The following is a 19,234-nucleotide window of genomic DNA, read 5'->3' on the forward strand; positions in this document are numbered from 1 at the left end:
GGTGTGACATGGCATTTTGTGAATCTGAATTTACCACGGGACTTCACTTGCGTATTTTAAGGAGTTGGTATTAATGATGACAACGAAACAGCAAAATTTATTCTGCACTTAAAACCTTTCCATAACACATCAGTTGTAAATAATTTAATTCTGTGACGACTGCTGACAAATATACTTGATAGTGACAAAGCCGTGTCGTGAATCTCCACTTTTTGTTGAACTTGTTTTTTCCATATTTATTTTCAATTCTTTTGTTTTATGTTTTTCTTACGCGCTTGTAAAGGTCACTGATGCGATCTTGAATACAGGGACTTGCTTGTCATTGAATAAACCCGAGGAGAAATCAGTGTATAATACACTGGCTCTCTGACAGCACTTCCGCTCCGAAAGTTAACGAAACTTTCCACATCCAGATGGGAACCCCACGGTATATCGGATACAGACCTACTTGGCACGAAAGAGTTTGAACGTTATGTGCCTTTATGTGCAAAACAGTATAACTTCCCGGATCCCCAGGCCAGCGTGCGCGGGGAAGGGTGGCGGTGATAACCCGGGCCCAATGAGAACCAAGGGGATTCGGAGTTGACTCATCGACTTTAGACTTCCTGCCCCGAGTTCTCGTCGGGGTTGGAGTATTCCGCGAGCGAGTGCCCCAGGTTTACAGCTCTGCTTCTTGCACGCTACTCCGCAGCCTTGTCATTCTGCGTTTAGAAGCGGTGAGGAATAGTACGGTGGCAACAACGTCTGCAGGTAGATCCACATCGCAAGTTGCGTCTACTTGCTTTCTTTCTTGTTTGTTTGTTTATTTGTTTATTTGTTTGTTTAAGTGTATCACAGATCGGATCAAAACTTTTTAAGGGGTTTTATTTCTAAACGAAAGCGGCAACAATCCATATTTCACGATGATAAAACTGTTGTTGCATTTTTTATTAGTATAGCACGGCAGTTTCCTTACCCGTTGAGGAAGAGGACTGTTCATTAAGTACGTGACGCCGCCCAGTACTTGCTGAAGTGTTGTGTTTATAGCAATACACCAGCATTAAGGTGTGTCTGTCCCCACATTGTGGAAAGTACTGCTCTTCAACACAATTAGCGATTGGAAATATCAGCAAATTTCAGCTTCTTTCCATCGATCACTCGCCTTGAGGAAATTTTGAGGCGTATTTCACACTTCTTCTCAACGAATTGTTTGGATTTGAAGAGTCATAAACGAGATTAGGGCGTGGCCTTGCGCAAGGTTGTGACGTCGCTGTAAAGAAATCGTGTCGCGCGTCTATGTGCTTGTCTTGATTCGTGGTCTTCAAGGATCCTTGCGTCGCGGGGTAGTTCTACGTGAACATTGTGCACATTTGACGTATTGAGCACATTTGACGTATCTGTAATTACAGGAGCTTCTTTACTTCTCTGGGTAATTCTACGTAGTGGGACTTGAACCCCAGAAGGGTGATTTCAAGGACAAGCTTACCGTCCAGTGTTTGTTGGGTTGATGGGCTTGTGACTAAAGACCTAATTGCCTATTGTCTTTTTTGTATTGTCTTTCCAGATTTTCTTAAGAGTCTTTCTCGAATCACCCGACACAAGTCAAGATGACTAAGGAAGAGGCAGCTACGGAGGAGACCAAGCCAGAGACCAAGACCGAGTCTGCACCCGACACGCCGTAAGTCAAATTCTCTTTCACGAACTCTCTTTCACGATTTCACCTTCTCAGTCTTTCGTATTATTGGATACATAGCTTGACAAAGAAGAGACCTCAATCGAATAGAACGCCCTCATAGTTTATTTCATAAAACTATTTTCCCTCCTTTTATCGCCGTGTCATGCTCTTCCATAAATTTCCCTCATTATTCTACCAAAATACTTTTTAGTCTGCGTTTTCCTAAAAGGACAACAAAATACTTACTATTTCAAACATCTAGCTGTTTCTCAACAACGCACAATGAAGTTAAATAGATTTAAAAAAGTTTTGTCAAGTGTTTGTAATTGCCGGTAACAAAAATGCGTTGAACATTCCAGGTTGAGTAATCATCATAATAATGCTATGCATGATATTATCATTGATGAATAAGTTACCGTAAATCAATTCTTTAAAGATTACCATGTTTCATACAATTGGGTGCAAATAATTGTACACTCAAAAAATTGTAAATGGTATTTCCTTATTGTTCCGACGATTTTGACGAGAACATCAAAGTCGAGGCATATGGAATCATCTTTGTACAGAATATGTGACTTAAAACTGTTAAAAAACACAAAACGGTTTGGGTAAAAATACAGTTTTAAAAGAGTCCTGTTCTGATGCAGGCTTTACAAAAACCTGTCTATGCAAAAAGATCTTCACATCGCGCAGTGATATATTTCCGCAGCAATGTAAAAACATCGCTGCAAGATTTGGCGAGCCGAGAATCCGTAGTTACAGTCCCCCAATCCCGACCCCCAGGCTATAGGCAAGTCATGGCGAGTCATATCTCATGTAAAGGTACCTCACCCCAGCGCTCTCCATTATTTTGAGGGAGCAAGTCGCCTTCACCACGTTCACAGCATTGGTTTGGAGTGTCATCCCGTCATTCACAGCACCCGAACATCCACCCCCCCCCCCTCCCCCGTAGTCACTCATCGCACAAACAAGCTTGGGACAAATTCTTCCCCTTCACCATTATGCAAGGTCGCCAAGCTCTTCCGGGGTCCGCTAGACACCTGTGATGTTGCCTCCAACGTCAGGGGCTGCCGCCAGAAGTGGGGCAGATGCATGCGTGTGTGCGTGCGTGCTTGAATCTACATTATGTGCGTGTGTCTAGAGTGTGTGTCTACCTTGTGTATTCAAGTATGTGCGTGTGTACATGTGTGTGTGCGCGCTTGCGCACGCTCTTGGTTGTGTTTATGTTTGTGTTTGGGTCTCCCCCCCCCCCCCCCCCCCCCATTCTGGAAGGACTTTCGCACTGACCCCGCCCAACCGAATCTTGTTTACGACAGGCTCTGGCAAAATCAAACACGTCTTGTTGTTCCTAACCTAGACCCAGATTTTTCAGACAGCTCGCAGCCTTGCGCCAAAGACACGTGTACACACACACACACACACACACACACACACGCACGAAAGAGAAAATAACAGCATCAAGACTTTCAGGAGATAACAGGATATATTCATAAAGCACAATTATCTTTACCCAAGATATATCACTTTGTGCTAGAGTAAGCGATGCCCTTGACAAGTAGTCATGTCTCCTCGTAGTCTTGTCAGTGTGTCTATATCTAATATAGATATTTAATGGCTCCTCATCAATAATAACGAAGTTACCGACCGTTTTTTTAAATATTTTCTTTCTTTTTACTGGCGGGGGGGGGGGGGTATTGCAAAACTGAGGGATATTTTTCTAATTGCTTTGTCTAGTTGGAATAGATAACCTTCATCAAATTCGTATCTGCCAATCTAAGACCTTTACCATCCCTTTGTTTGTGGTGTTTTTGGCAAGTTATCACCCCTCCTCCCTTCTAGGGAACAGCCGTTCGTAATGCTTAGTGCGATCTATATTTGATTAAAGATGTTGTTCTTCTTTTGCTCGCTTTGCTTTGCAGTCCCAAGGCAGAGGGTGAGACCAAGTCGGATGAAGGCCAGAAGAGCGACGAGGGCACGGCCGAGGAAGGAAAGGCTGACGAGTCGAAACCGGAAGGCAAAACCACCACGACGTCGACGAGGAAGAAGAAGTGGCTACCGTGGCAGAGGCGAGACGGCAACAGCGTGAAGGGAGCGAGTAGCCCGACCACCGAACAGCCCAACAGCTCAGGTACGCAGGAGTCATAAACTTGGGCAGAAACTGTCCGCAACGACCGACCGTTCTACAGAGATTAGCTAATGATATTATGTCTCCGAGAAGGGGATCATCCTTTTCTCTTGTCGTAACACTTCACATACATGACACGTACTTCCCTCAAATTAGAGAAAGTCCTTCGTGTTGATGCAAGCACGAGGAGATAACAAAAATGTTTTGATATGGATATCATAGCATGGGAAGGTTTAAGTAGAGTTTCTTCTGAGGAAAACAAACTGTCATTGAGGCCATCAATGCAACAACAACAACAACAAATACAATGACAGCCATGACAATAACAACAAGCCCACCAAACATGTTTTATGGGTAGCTCTTGGAGCTACGGAGCAATGTCCTGGGTCAAAAGTGCGAGTGAAGTCAAGTAGGGGCGAAAAGACAAAAAAGAGAGCAAGGGAGGGTATTGGCTTTACCCCGGAACCGGAGCGGGGGTTTCGAAGGTTGTCATATGGCGCGGTCCGTCATTGGCTGTGGCGGGCCCTTGCCCAGTCTCGCAGCCAGGTGCTTCCCATTCGCCAATCCTCCTGGCGACGTTGCCGACTCGAGGCAGGCCCCACCAATTATTATCACAGCCACCCACTATCCTGTGTGAGCAGCTGTCAAACTCAACCCTCGTTCACCCCTCCCCTTATCTATCCACCCTTTCACTCCCCTCTCTTCTTACCCTCTCTGCACTCTGTGCTGCTTTATTTTTTTCACTCCGTCTCTCTCTGTCTCACACACGCACACACGCACACACACACACACACACACACACACACACACACTCTTCCCTCAAAAGAAATCGTGAGAGATTAGGGCAGTAGTTATGCATCAATGTTTTGCTTGTTCGGCAAAATGAAAAAAACAAACAAACTTTGAAACCATCTCCTTAACTCCGATATACAAAAAAGAAAAAAAAAAAGAAAACGGAATCTATAACGATATTTTTCATTTATTCTTGCTGGTGATACTGAGTACTACTAAAACTCTATTCGAAACTACGGAATCCTTTCAGAAAAGACTGATCAATTCCAGCTCAAAGAATTCTTAGAGAGTTTTGACATTCAGAGCTGTACTCCATTTTTAATGACTTCTTCTTCTTCTTCTTCTTCTTCTTCTTCTTCTTCTTCTTCTTCTTCTTCTTCTTCTTCTTCTTCTCTTGTCAGCGGTTTGAGACATTTTCGCGCTTTCCAAAAACATCGTCGCGCTCTCTCGACGGAAAATATTAATCAGTTGATATATACCTCCAGGTTTTTAGTTGGTCAAACAGAGTCTGGTGTGATTATCCGAATCTATAATCACTTTTGACAAGCCAATGATGCACTTATACCATACTCCAGCTTGTATGCCATGTACGTAGCCACACACACAAACAAATGGCCAAAATTTGGAATATTGACGTATTGATATTGACGTTTTATCTCGAGAGCTCTGAACATGTTTAAAAATCTTAATATAGCTACTATGCCTATTTGGGGAGAAGTTTATTATCACAGCTTCATAATATACGCGCAACAAAATTATAACTAAATTCAAATGTGCATGCCTGCCTCCTACGTGTGGAACATCGATAAACGGGCTGCCGCTGATTTCTTTACAACGATGAAGAGTTGAAGATATTTTGATAAGCAGCTGATGCTTTTCGCTGTTCCTCAAGACTTTAGTGCTATCTGGGTGTGCAGTAAACGCGTTCATTGCAGCCCGACCGTCTGGAGCAAAGTCTTCTCATTTTAGTTTGATATGGTGTTATAGTGAATTGCGTTAGAGCCGCTGTAATACAGCGACATGCACACTTCTCTTATTGTTTTGTTTTGCCTATGTATTTTCAATTGTTTTGGTATTTCTGGTCGTCCTACATCCTCAGTCATAGTCAGGTTGAGCAGACTATGAATGATCCACTTTGACACGATATAAATCGAATACCTAGTGACTTTTTTTTTTGTTACAAGTCAAGTTGAACAAGCAGGTCAACAGTCCACGAATGTCTGATAATGTAATGTCTGAGTATAAGCATCCGGATGTCGACTTATCTAACCATTTGTCCGGTTGTTGGTGTTTTCTTTTTCTTTTTGCCTCAGAAGACCGGGAGCCGACGGAGGCGGAGGTTGACGCGGAACTGCAAAAGCGAATCCAGGATCTGGAGCAGCAGAAGGTGAAGCTGAATGACCGCCTGACGTTGTATAGGAAGATCTCCGATCTGGAGAAGGAAGTGGGCGAGATGCGGGGCGAGATGGACAAGCTGAAGGCGTCCGTGCAGAGGGGGGACGAGACGGCGGATACCAAGGTGCCGGATGAAGGTCAGTGACATGGTAAATACACACTCGCTCACTCCCTTCTTTGTTTTTTTCTCCATTTTTTGTGTTAATTTGGTTATTGCATATTTATCATTGTTTTGTGTATGTTGTTTTCCCTCCTTTTTTCTCCTCCACGCGAATTGGGTTGGTTTGCACTTGTTGTTTTGGTTTTTGTTACTAGTTAGTCAATGTTTTCGTATGTTACAACTCTGGTTGAGTCTTCATCCCCCCATCCCCCATCTTGCCCCCATTAGCCCCTATCAGGCCCAGTGAGTTCTTGCTGATTTTGTTCTTAGATACTGTTGCCTAGATACCCACTTTTCTTGCGCTACTTTCTCAATATTCCACCTTTTTGATAGGATGTAAAACACACACACATACACACACACACACACACACACACACACACACACACAACACACACACACACAAGAAACAAATAAACAAAAAATTCTGACGAGTCTTTGTAAACAAAGTAGTCAAGGGTATGCGTATGAAAATCGAAATAGATAGACACTTGTAACAGTGTTAGAATCGCTAAATTGAGGATTGTCATTGCTTGGGAAAATGCGGCATAACTCTTCAATTACTTGTGTCACATCTATGCGAAGTGGATTATGGACGACTTCGACGTCAAGCTTTCCTTGGCTTCAGCAGAGCATAATCTATTAGCCTTATCCTTTATACCTAATCAATTAAAGTCTATTTCAAAGGTCCTTTACAGTGGCGGATCCAGAGGGGGGCGCAACCGGCGCACGCCCCCCCCCCCCTTTATTTTTCGTTCAAAACAAAAGAAATAAAAAGAAAAAAATGGAAATGAAACCCAGAAGTGACACCAGAAATATTAGTCACCCCCCCCCCCTTTACAGAATTCCTGGATCCGCCCCTGTTTGATATAGAAATTGCCAGGTGTCCCCGCATTCTTTTTTTTTCTTTGACGTAAGTTTAGCCACAACATCTACACAGACGGTGTTTTGCAGTCAAAGTAAATTAATTTGATATTCTAGGGAAACTAATGACATGAAACCAAATCTCTTGTACACATGTATTCCGTGATTCGTTTGATTTATATGATTATTTGATACTTGGTTGTTTTATTCATCAATTTGTTCAAGATGCCCACCAGTTTCCTTGTTTACATGTGTAGTCCTTTTTTTTTCTCTGTAGACCAAAAGCATGACTTCCTTTAGTAGCGAGAGCGAGTTGTATTCATGTTCATATTTTACAATCACTTTCCTCACTTTTTTTTTCGTTATCCACGTTGAAACGTTGAAACTTACAGCAAAATATCAATTAACGATGTTATATCACTGTGTCGAAATAATACTTCAATAGTTTGAGAATGTTTTCTCATGGACTTGAAACAAGTACTCAATAAATAATTTCATATAATTTTTAGATAATGTAGGTGACTTTCATCTATCAGACAATATTATATGCATATGATAAATTTGGGGGGTTGCTTTTTCTTTGCTTTCACCAAAAAAAGCGGGAGTAAAGAATTATGATTTTAACAAGTTTTCAAGGATAGACACATGACGCAATAAGGTCCTTGTTTTGCATTTTAACCATACATAACATAATGCTCTGGCCATTGTAGTCGCCATTGTGTCACGTATGGAATAGTATACTCAGTATTATTAGCATTACACTAAAATACGATTAAGATTACCTATTTTTATCATCGTTGGATCAAACATGTACCATCTCTGAAAAATATCTTTGCTGATTAATCCTACTATGTCTCCAATAGCGTGTCCATTCGTCTTCTTTTCGCTGTTTTTAAAGGGATCGTTTAGTGTTTGAGACCTAATTTCAAATTTCTAAAATTTTTGGTGAGATAGTGAGAAACATCTTGTGAAATATGAAAGGGCATGTAATTCCAAATGGGATTCAACGTTTATTTGATGAAAATTGGTTTTGAAATGGTTGAGATCGCCAAAACAGCAATCCCAATAAAAGTTGGGACCCACCTTTTATTAGGACCGCTTTGTTTTACTCAATGTCTCAGATATTCCAGAACTGATTTTCATCTCATAAACATTGAATTCCTCGTAGAATGGTGTGCTCTGTTTTATTTCAAATGTGGTTTCTTGGTATCTCACAAAAAAGTTAAAAGCCCAATCCTCATCTTCACCAATACAATACCATCCCTTTAATATTTGACTGCACATATTTGGGATTTTCCTGCTATGTCAAAACGTACTTGCAGCTCAAAACATTATGTGAGACCCTATATATTCACTATATAAAATGATTTACGCTAAATTCATGCAACGTGATCCTATCCAGCTAATAAAAATCCTGGTTTCAGTCTAAATTCTATCGGAGCGTTTGCCAAGGATTGAAAAATATCCGTATTTCACGCTAAAATCTATCTATTCATTTAACTATTATTGCTTATTTGTGAAACAATGTTTATTTATTCATATTGATAATGAAATCGCTTCTTCATCCATTGATTCATAAAGATTATGCAGTCAATAAATCTATCAATTCATTCATCCGTGTTACTGGTTACTTCACTGTTAAAAGGGATGGTATAGCTTTGACTAAGATGGGACTTCAGGTCTGTAACTTTTTTGTGAGATAATAAGAAACCTCTTATAAAACATGAAAGAGCATACAATATATTATTCTAAGACGAATTCAAAGTTTACATGAGTAAACATGGTTTTGAATTGGCTGAGACATCTCCCAGTCCAAGAGAGAGAGAGAGAGAGAGAGAGAGAGAGAGAGAGAGAGAGAACCCCGATCCTGATAAAAGGTGGGTTCCAACTTTTATTAGAATCGTTTTGTTTTACTTTGTTTTTGGATAGCATTGCAAAAACGATCTTCATCAAATAAACTTTGAATTTCTTTTGGAATTGTATGCTCTTTCATATTTCATAAGAGATTTCCCAATATGATCGTGAAAAATTAAAAGCTGAATCCCCATCTCAACCAAAACCATGTACCACCCCTTTTAAGCCCATGTTTTGTCTTCAGATTATCCTCCCAAAAAGCTCTTACATATAAAAAAAAAGATCTTTGTCGAATTTCGACATCCAAGAGGGGAGCATATTGAAGGGAGGAAACTGTCTGTGTATCCACACCCATAATAAGACTTTGAGTCACGTCCGCTCGACACCGCCGTGACCTGGATTTCTCTGGGCCAACTGACAGTACTTTCTGCTACTTCGTAATATGTTATCTCTAGAACCTGTGTCGCTGCAAACGTCAAAAAAAAAAACTGCATCACAGAACGCTTTCATAGAAAAAAACAAATAAAAAGCAAGCTTAATTATGCACCAAAATAAAGCCCTACTCTTTGTGTGATTCCCTGCAAAAAGTATCCCCCTTTCCAACAATGATTGGGAATTAATGAACACAGTAAGATATTTCATGTTGAAATAAGTTTTCTCACTATAGAACTCGACCTGGGTAAACAACCTCTTAGAGACTGGTACAGCCTGGGCCGACTATGATGACACTTTTTGCAGTGAAGTAGACCGGTTGATATCATCAATGATTTGTCTTTTTTGGAATTTCTACAGCACACAAATCTTAAACTGCGGTATGAAGTCATGTCGCGAACGACTACGGTGGACTCCCGAAATCCGAGGGACCAGCAATTTTCTTTCGTTATAACGTAACAAATAAACAAAAAAGAAAACAGAGAGGATAATGTTGCGACCTGTATTCTTATTTCGATGTAACCGGAATTTCGTTATAACCTTATTCGTTATAACGGGGATGCACTGTATCAGACGCCTTTAGAGGTAAAAGAGGCAAAATATTACGTCAATACCGTATTACTGGGATTGTTGCTTGTATGCATGAACGAGATTCAAAGTTTTGTACTTTCCTTCCTCCTGTGGAAATTTCCATAAGAATACCATCTCCTTGCTTTGCATATTTATACATCAGTCTTGCTTTCTTTCATTTCACGAAGGTAATGGAACGACGAAGCCTTTTGCGTTTCAACAGTAACTGATGAGGCGAACGACTCAACAGTAAAAACAGGAAAGGAAAAAAGAAAGAAAACACATTAAAACAAACACTCTGCATCTGTGCACACAATATGTATGGGACAGTATGGAGGAGAGACTACTGGGCTTGATACTACACTAACAAGATGGTGGTACTGCTGTCGTCATGTGATGAACAAGTAAAAGCTGCCAACATCAACTCTGCAATACATTCTATCGCCGGCGAGATGGGCAAGGATGGTCTACATCCGTTCTCATTGGCAAAACGAGGCTCCCATGGAGTAGGTGCCGGGGATTGGACTTATTGGTTACCAGGGGAAAACAGATTTCGCAACATTCAACGAGTTTCTTCAACTTGGATTCGTCCGTTCTTCATTTTGCAATATTCTGCTGCAGAGGCGCGCACGCATCAACCTCCTCTTCGCATGCGTGTGCGCGTCCGTTCACCGAAATCTCTAGCAGACACAGAGCATGCGCCAACGTGTATATTGCATCGAGTTAACTTTTTGCTTTACATTTTCCTGTTTGTCTATCTTTCATCGAATATGGCCCAAGGGCGGGGTAGAACTTAGGTTCCGGATGCCTAAATCGCACGATATTCGCACGATTTTCTTTTGTATGTGCTTGTGTGTGTGTGTGCGTGTGTGTGTGCGAGTGTGTGTGTACGAAAACATGACTTTGTTACTCCGACCGTAGACGTCCCCGTTAATATCCAGCCTTCGTGGCGTTGAACAACGATTTGTAGTTTAAAGTGTAGGTCACTTACTTTCGATGAGTAGCTGCTTATTCTCGTATCGATAAGACAATACTGCAAACCTCCCTCGAGCTATAGCGCCACCCCCGCTCGGTCTAGTGCAGGTAATGCCAGTCAACTCAAGGATGGAATCAGCATTCTCATATTATTATTGCAAATTTCATGTCAATTCAATCGTTCGTAATAATTTCACCATGTGATTTGGTAATGATGGATCTTAATGCTGCCTTCAGCTAGCCATAATCTTCTTTGATCCTCTCCATGAAATGATAATTATCTCCTTTCGCGAGATCTATATAGGATGCATAGTATTATGTATGGATATGTTATAAACAAGCTTGAAATCATGTATTCTGTCGGTTGTTTTTTTGAAATCAATAAAAAAAGGTATATAAGTATTCAATTGCTCTGTAGAAATATAGCAATGTTAGCCGGGCAAAAAGTGCAATGTTACGGAATCGAGACATCTAAACCATGCTGAGTATTCACACGATACAATAGATCTAGCGTTAAGAGGTGTAGAGAAAGGCATTTTCTGTGTGCATGTTAAATTTCGATTTTGCACACGATTTATCGAGTATTTGTAATATAATATTTCTCAGATTATAAAGGCACCGATTCTAAAATGTACAGTTCACGAGATGACGGTGGTATTCCCTTGATTTTTCTTCTTTTTTTTTCCAGATTCACTCAAGTAGAACAGTTCTCTCTGTTTTGTTTAATTCATGCTGTTTTTCTCTGTTTTTTGGTATGATTATTTTCAAACATTGTAGTAAAAGATATATATAGTCGTGCATAATGTAATCATTCATTTTTTTATTTCTTGGTAAATATACATATGATTGGTTTATTTCATTAATTAAATACAATGTGTTTGCCTTGTATTCTTTCTACACGAACGTATAGCTATGGTAACTATTATATACTTCATATTTCTCTTTCATTTTGAGATGCATAGAATCATCTCTCATTTCTACAGGAAATGAGGTATTTCTAAAAAAAAAATACAATAATTTCATTATGAGTAAAACTGCTAGTTTTTTCTTGGTAAATTGGAAAGACACAAAGTTTTATCAGCGTTTGGAAAGTTTGGAAAGTTTGGAAAGTTTCAAAATGGCTCTCAACACATAACTACTCGTGAGATGAACGGAAAGAAAAAAAAAACCAATGCAAGTTAAAAAAGGAATATATATATATATATATATATATATATATATATATATATAGTTTACATGGCTGTACGTTGCACTGTGTGTTTGTATGGGTGTGGTGTGTTGTTGCAAAATATACATTGTGTCATGTACGATGTATGATGTTATGTGCTGGGAGGAGATGTAAACATAATTATACTATATACATATATATATATATATATATATTATATATTATATATATAAGTAGTTTAAATGCAAAAATAAGTTGATCTATTTTGTAAGCCTATCATATTATTTGTGATTAAATCTGCTAAAAGAACGAAGGAAATAATTTAGATATATGGGGAAAATTTTAATGACATCTTCAAAGGTATTTCATGTTATGAGTGCAGTATCATTGCAAAGATTTAATTTTTTTCTCTTTATTTGATGATGACCCAGCTTTAAAAACCTTAAGGATCGCGCTTATCTGTTTACATTTGCTTATCTGTTTATATATATATATATATATATATATATATATATATACATATATACATATATACATTCAATGCAATCCCGTCATAACGAGATTCTCCATAGAACGAAGTAAAAATTCAGGTCCTAAAATTGTCATTTATATACACTATTATATATATAGTGTATGTATATATATATATATATATATATATTATATATATACCATTATATTAAGAAGATAGAAGGAGAAAGATAGCATCTGTTTTGGTCAACCGTTACCCATGGAGCACTAATCAACGAATGATTATAACAACTGCGGAGTTTTTCTGTGACCTAGCCGTTGTCGATGATATAGCTGTCAAATCAAAGCTCTGATTATTTTATCAATCAGTTGCGTGCAACATCACTAAGACCGTCACCGATAGTCCCAGCCCATCACCTATTCAGTCAAGTGGCAATAAAATGACACCGTCGTGTATCATACATTTCGATTTTTGTCTTTATTTATTTGCATGAAAACAGGTACAAATCACTCAAACTTCGAATCAAAGTAAAACCAATAGCTGAATGGATCGCATTGCTCCATTGACTCGAGCAAAGGATCTTTTGGTCGAATGAATACTGCATTACTGTAAATGAAAATTCCGTGATTTACCTTGGTTTGGACAGTAAAGGGGGGGGGGGGGGTGGAGGATAGTGTTCCAGCACATACCACTGTCTAGAAGGGGGAAGGGTAAACGGGACAGAGGGACTGCTACTTCCTTAAACAAAAAAGAAAAAGAAAAAAGGGCAACACACCAGGAATACATAATCATGACAAGACGCAAATAGATAAAGGTAATCTCTTTGTTACACAGACAAAATTCTGTACATGAATGCTGCTTTTTAAGGCGATTGTTCTTCACAATGATTTTAGTTCCATATTCTTCTTTTTTTCTTCCTCGCAAAAAACACCGAAGAGACCATCAGGACGAAAATGTTCAGTAGCTATTAGATCATAAAAAGAAAAAAAAAGAATATGTAGAGGAAGGTATGAAAACAGCTTTAAAAAACTAATAAATTGACAAAAAAAAATAGAATAATCACTTGATATCCTGACTTGTAGCATTCTACTTGACATCACACCAGAACTACGGCTATGTCTTGAGTGTTATTTTATACTAAGAAGCCATTCACCAATCCGTGTTAACAGTTGCAAACGACCAATACACTGGAATCGGTATGTACAAACCATGTGCGTGTGAAGACAGACTATGGCTATGACGTCACAAAGTGTGTCATGGCTATACAACTATGTGGTGTCATTCTAAACACTCATTTACTCCTTCCTTTAATATTTCTCTCTTTTTTTTTCATCCCCTGCCGATACTGTGCAACACATTCAAAATCACGTCAAACCCGATGCAGACTTCCATACCTCACTAATATAAGGCCGTATCACACGAATCGCCATTTTAATGTCCAAATAACTTTTTTTTTCCCCACGGTAAAGAAGAATTTCATCCTTGAATCTACATTATCATACACCGAGTGCTTCTTCGTTAACGTTTATTGCGGAAATCAACCTGTCAAAAGAAAGTGTACATAGGTGCACTGTAAAGCTATGATTTGCCGAAAGGAAAATGAGGACGAACCAGTATAAAAATTATCAAACAAACATGATCAGCTTTGGAGAGCCGGCGTATCTTTTTTTTCTAAAGCAGGCCGCATTTGTAAAGAAAAAACAAACAAAATAAGTTAAGAAATAAATAAATGCAAGCTTAGTTCTTACCTAAGAATATCATTGTTTCACAATATCTTTTGACCCAATGAAAAACTCTTCGTAAACTGTCAAATACATGCGTTTAACAGTGCAGGAATCATAATTATCCGTTGGATATCAAACGGCAAAAGTGGCTTGGGAAGTGATTGTGTAATGATACTGCTTTACTCCTCCATAACGGTGGTTTACACAGCACATCTCCTTAAATCCACCACTTCTGACGTAAATTCAAGATAATTACCTGACGACACAACAATTAGATAGTGCTGATCGTAACTTTAAAGGATATGAATGTGTGTGATTAAGGACTCGATACTATCACATCTACACATTTTGGTGCACTGTGTCAATTAAACTGCAAAATCAAAGTGATTTGATAAAAGATGGGCTGATGGATGTGAAATGGATAAAAAAGCCCACTGCTATGCAAAATACGATCCAAAGTCAATCCAATCACACTCAAACTAATAGGAAAATAAAACAACGCTTGACTCAAATGAACATATTAATTCGCGGAAACATAATCACAGAATCCCTTATTTTTAATATGCTTACATTTTTTTTTCTTAACAAGCTTTATGCCCGTTTAAACCGCAGTTAATGTTAAGAGCGCATTCAAAAATAATTCGCCCTTGAAGCTTAAGTACTGGAATGGTCGGTACAAAGAAAATATTCTTTAAAAAGAGGAAATACTAGCGAATATCTAATAATTAGTTTTGCATGAATAAATTAACCGTAACGTAATTGTTATTGCTCGATGTGTAATGAATAAATACGTACTATAATATAATGATACAGGATATATTCTAAAATTGCTATTTACAAAATTTACACTGCGCAAAGTACTACAGTAAAACACCGGCAGAGGTGACAAAGGCTGCGGGATTTGAGATACTGAATGTCACAGATTATAAAATCACTGTCTTCATTTATTGTGGGTGTGTATGTGGTGGGGGGACTATAAGAGACAGCGAAATTGTTTCAAAAAATCTTCGACAGCGCACAAAAAAAAAACACACAAACAAACACAAGTTCAAATATCAAAGCGCGGGACACCACTTTAAATGAAGACTTCTGTTACCAAGTCGGTGCAACGCTGCAATCGCTAAATGTGGAACACTGTCATTCACGAAAAAAAAATGATTCTAATGCAATGCTTAATAAAAACAAAAACTCTCATGTCAAGTTACTTTCATAGTTAGATCTTAAAACGTTCACGTTGATCAGTGATAATCTCAACAAATTCGGCAAGGAGTGAGGAAATTACAGTACAAAACAAAATATAGGATCATCAAAGGGTCGTAATCAAACTCGCTACACGTAATGGACCACTCTGAATCCGTCTTGCACATAAATTTGCAGTAAACTTCTCCTAAATCACCTATTTACATGGTCCAACCTCAAAGTTATCATCATGTCAACAAGAATACATTTCCTCGAGTCACAAAGATAATGGTAATCGCAAAAATGTGAAAAAACACAAATTCACAAATAAATCTTTTCGAGGGTTGTCCACAACTTCTCGTGTTTTCTTTTAATTCATTGCAACCCTCTGGTGATTAGCTATAGATTTCAAAACTGCTACGTTTATATTCCTTGCCTGATTTTGTTAAGCTTTTCAACGGATTTAGTTTACTCATTCAAGTTCAAGTTCACGTCAAAAGCAATGCGAGTTTTCCTTTCATGCAGAAAAAAAAAATGGTATACGTTTAGAAGACAAGACATCTGCTTCCTGTGTGAAACATCAAGTCTCCTGACGCTTATAAGAGATACAACGTGGAGAACATTGTCATGGTTCCTGATTCATTTTGTTTCTCTTCCCTTCTGTACACTAAAGACTATCATTCTCTCCCATTCGTATCTCTCTCCTTCTCTCTTCCTCTCACTTCTCTATATTAATTTTAACCCTCCTTTCTACACTTACTACTACACTACAGTGCTGTCTTACTAAAATATACCAGGCCTCATGTTCCTATTAGCATTTATAAGCACCAGTGTATTTCGAAAGGAAAGAGAACGTGATATCTATAATGAAAGAAAAAATACGAGAGCATCAACTGAGTAACAATAAACGTCAAAGGGATGGTATAGTTTTGGTTGAGATGGGGTTTCAGATTTTGATTCATTTTTTTTTTTTTTGGGGGGGGGGTGAGACAATAATCAACTACTTATGAAATATGATACGAGCATACAAATCTAAGAGGAATTTAAAGTTTATTTGATGAAAATCGGTATTGAAATGGCTAAGATATCCCAAAACAAGTGGATCCTAATAAGAGGTGGGACGAATCTTTTATCAAAACCATAACCAAAATTATATCACCCCTTGGGAACATATTTTGCCCTCCATCGAAAGAACATTAACCGCTCTTCTACGAGATTCTGATGTCCTCACGGTATTTTGCATAGGTACCATCAAGTCCATGTAGGAAAAAGAGTAAAGTGAGTGGGGAATTCTAATTTTACACAGATATAATGGGAAAATATATTTCGTAGATGACGTATATAATTGAGTAACAGCAAATAAATTGTTCTGACGTAAGCAAAAATGTCGTATTTCTTCACTTATTTCATCTTCTGCCAGTCGAAGAGATCGAGGTTTTTTGTCTTGTCTTATAACAGCTTCCTGTCGAAGACTTTGAAATCATATCATATGAACTAAATAAAATGTCAGTTAAATCCCAAATAAGAGCAAAATTGTAAACAAGAATCTTTGTTCCATACACGCTCCATCGGCACTTCTCTTGATTAGCTAGCTGTCTACGATTTACAAAAGCAACTCGACAGATAGCAGACACCCGCGAAACATCAAGTGGATTTGACACGAGCAGATTTTATGTTCACATTTTGACTATGATAACAGTCCGAAAAATATAATTATATATATATATATGTTTTGCTGTGGCGTCTCGATGATGCGATGATGCCCATGTTGTATCAAACTGGGTAGACTTTCATTTACAGTGACTTCAGTGCGCTTTATAGGCAGGGCTCGACACTAGGCAGCGGGGCTGCAGCATCAGCAGCGGTAGTCTGGTGGCCCAGGGCCACTAAGAATTGATATCGGCCCACCAAATTTTCAAAAAAAAAATTATCTCTTCGTTTCCCGATCGGGCAGCTGAAAATCGAATTGATATTTGAAATATATATTTCCTATCATTTCGAAGATTTTAGTGGCCCGAATTGGGCACCAGAGAAAAATAAAATGTTAGTGTCGTATCCTGCCTTAGGCATTGAGGGAACATAATGTGAGATAGAAACAGAAACCATCTGATCTAGTACGTCCTACACTTCTAACTACTTCGAGCTGACACCGTTTTGATATACACAGACATGTGAGCTGGTGGAATTAAAAGAGTGTCAGCAAAAGAGGGCGTCTATCTTTCTTCTCCACCAAACAATAAGAGTTCCGACTACACGGTGGACACCGACCCACGGGCTCTACTGGATCAGAAAGCCGTCACGAGTATCTTTGTACATTCGTTGCCGCGTTCAGACATCACAATTCTGAAGAGGCTGGTCCCACGCACGTCTTTTCTCGGGGAAGGCTGTGTAATTTCCAATACATTTCCCCATATTTTCCCATAGGCCACAACCAGGCGACTTTGGGTGGCGAAGTGGTGGCGGTGGTGGTGATCATGGTGATCATGGGTGCAGGGGGGGGGGGGGGAGTAGATGACGTAAGCGGAGGGGTCAATATTCCATGAACACCAAGTCAGCGGTAGCTTGTTCCAATATCTTCCAACAATCTCTAGCACAGACTTGAACTAGAGCACGTCGATGTTTTATTCACGGCTTCCGGACGTCACAGTGAAGTTTATTGAGAATGTGACGGTCAACAATATGAAGACGACGGATATGTTTGAATAAGAGCTGTGTAGTCATCGCTCTTTCGGTAGGAGAAGAATATTTCAATCGAACATATCATGATGCTCCCATTCATAATACTATTCATCAAGACTGGACGCTCCATGGTTACATTTACGTCGTGCACAATTATATTGTAGTGCGTCAAAAATCTGTCCTAGAAATCCATTAATATAGCAAAGTAACAAAGCTGCAATCTATAGATGGTTACTTTTGGGGAGTAAAGGTGGAATTACTAGGAGGGGATTTTGAAGTTGCTTGATATTTTCTACTTTCAGCTAAAACAACCGGCTTTAGAGAGCTGTGTAACACAATAAGCACTACCTTTTATGCACCTAGAATGCTCATTCACTTCTTGCAGTGTTCCAGAAACGTCGCGTGGCATTTTCTCCTTCAAATGAAAGAGCACTGTTTTTAAGTTTTCACTTCGTCCTTGTTCGAGAACACACACTCAGTGCAACATCCAATAATGGGAGGTGACATACGATTCATTGCCACACTTGAAGATATGTGGACCAACCTCGACTCAGGTTCAGCAATGTCTCCACAGTGACATTAAGTCGGACATCGTACGATCGATCGCCTTGAAATTAGGGTCGTGCGACGTGCGACGAGTCGATAACACTGTCTCCGTAAGAGCCAATAGAGGGCGTGTTCTGGACTTTTTAACCTAATGGCGGACGTTGCGTTGCGACTGTTGAAGGGTCCCGGCTTCACCTTCTTGAGATGAGAGCTGGAAAATAAATGGGAAAGCAACATTAGAGGACTAGATCAATGAGGAAAAGGCTTCTCAATGACAGGAGCAAAGTGTTCAAGCGCAAGCTGATTCAAATGCCTTACAATCACACACAGACATGCACATAGACACATATCAGACTTCCATATTAATTTGTACACATACTTCAATGTTTAATAATATGTTCATTTTGCCACTTTGAATGTTTAAATAAGTCATAAGCTGAAGGTAAGACGATGTGACTGCATATCAAGAATCAGCGAGGAAACATCACATTGTCTTCAGAGAAGTTTCTGCACAAAACAGACTCAGTAAATTCATTTATGATATTTTAGCTCATGTCAGTCGGCAATGACACATCCATCTTTCTGTAATCACATGTACAATATTATGTTACATAGAATATGGATGACGATCATTTTGCTCAAATT

At 39.1% G+C, this 19,234-nt stretch overlaps 2 protein-coding genes across 3 annotated transcripts in view; one reads left to right on the plus strand and one right to left on the minus strand.

Annotated features, from left to right (window-relative positions):
* The first annotated feature begins 697 nt into the window (after window positions 1–697).
* Window positions 698–10,110, plus strand: LOC139718272 (uncharacterized). Of its 2 annotated transcripts, none has more exons than XM_071629756.1 (5): window positions 698–750; window positions 1,544–1,657; window positions 3,574–3,782; window positions 5,885–6,115; window positions 10,035–10,110. In XM_071629756.1, the coding sequence occupies exons 2-4, from the start codon at window positions 1,587–1,589 to the stop codon at window positions 6,109–6,111; spliced, it is 507 nt and encodes a 168-aa protein (XP_071485857.1). In that variant the 5' UTR covers window positions 698–750; window positions 1,544–1,586; the 3' UTR covers window positions 6,112–6,115; window positions 10,035–10,110. The 2 variants fall into 2 exon arrangements, with proteins under 2 accessions (XP_071485857.1, XP_071485856.1); XM_071629755.1 differs by having other exon boundaries at window positions 5,885–6,103.
* An 8,511-nt stretch (window positions 10,111–18,621) lies between these two features.
* The window catches only part of LOC139718273 (carbonic anhydrase-related protein 10-like), a 103,372-nt gene continuing 102,759 nt past the window's right edge, over window positions 18,622–19,234 (minus strand). Inside the window, exon 9 of the mRNA XM_071629757.1 lies at window positions 18,622–18,800. Within this exon, the coding sequence (XP_071485858.1) occupies window positions 18,781–18,800 (20 nt within the window). The 3' untranslated portion in view covers window positions 18,622–18,780. The remainder of the gene's footprint in view (window positions 18,801–19,234) is intronic.

This window comes from Diadema antillarum, unplaced genomic scaffold (assembly GCF_040938485.1).
Source record: "Diadema antillarum isolate AM-2024a unplaced genomic scaffold, OU_Dant_1.0 scf00000092, whole genome shotgun sequence".
Lineage (NCBI taxonomy): Eukaryota > Metazoa > Echinodermata > Echinoidea > Diadematoida > Diadematidae > Diadema > Diadema antillarum.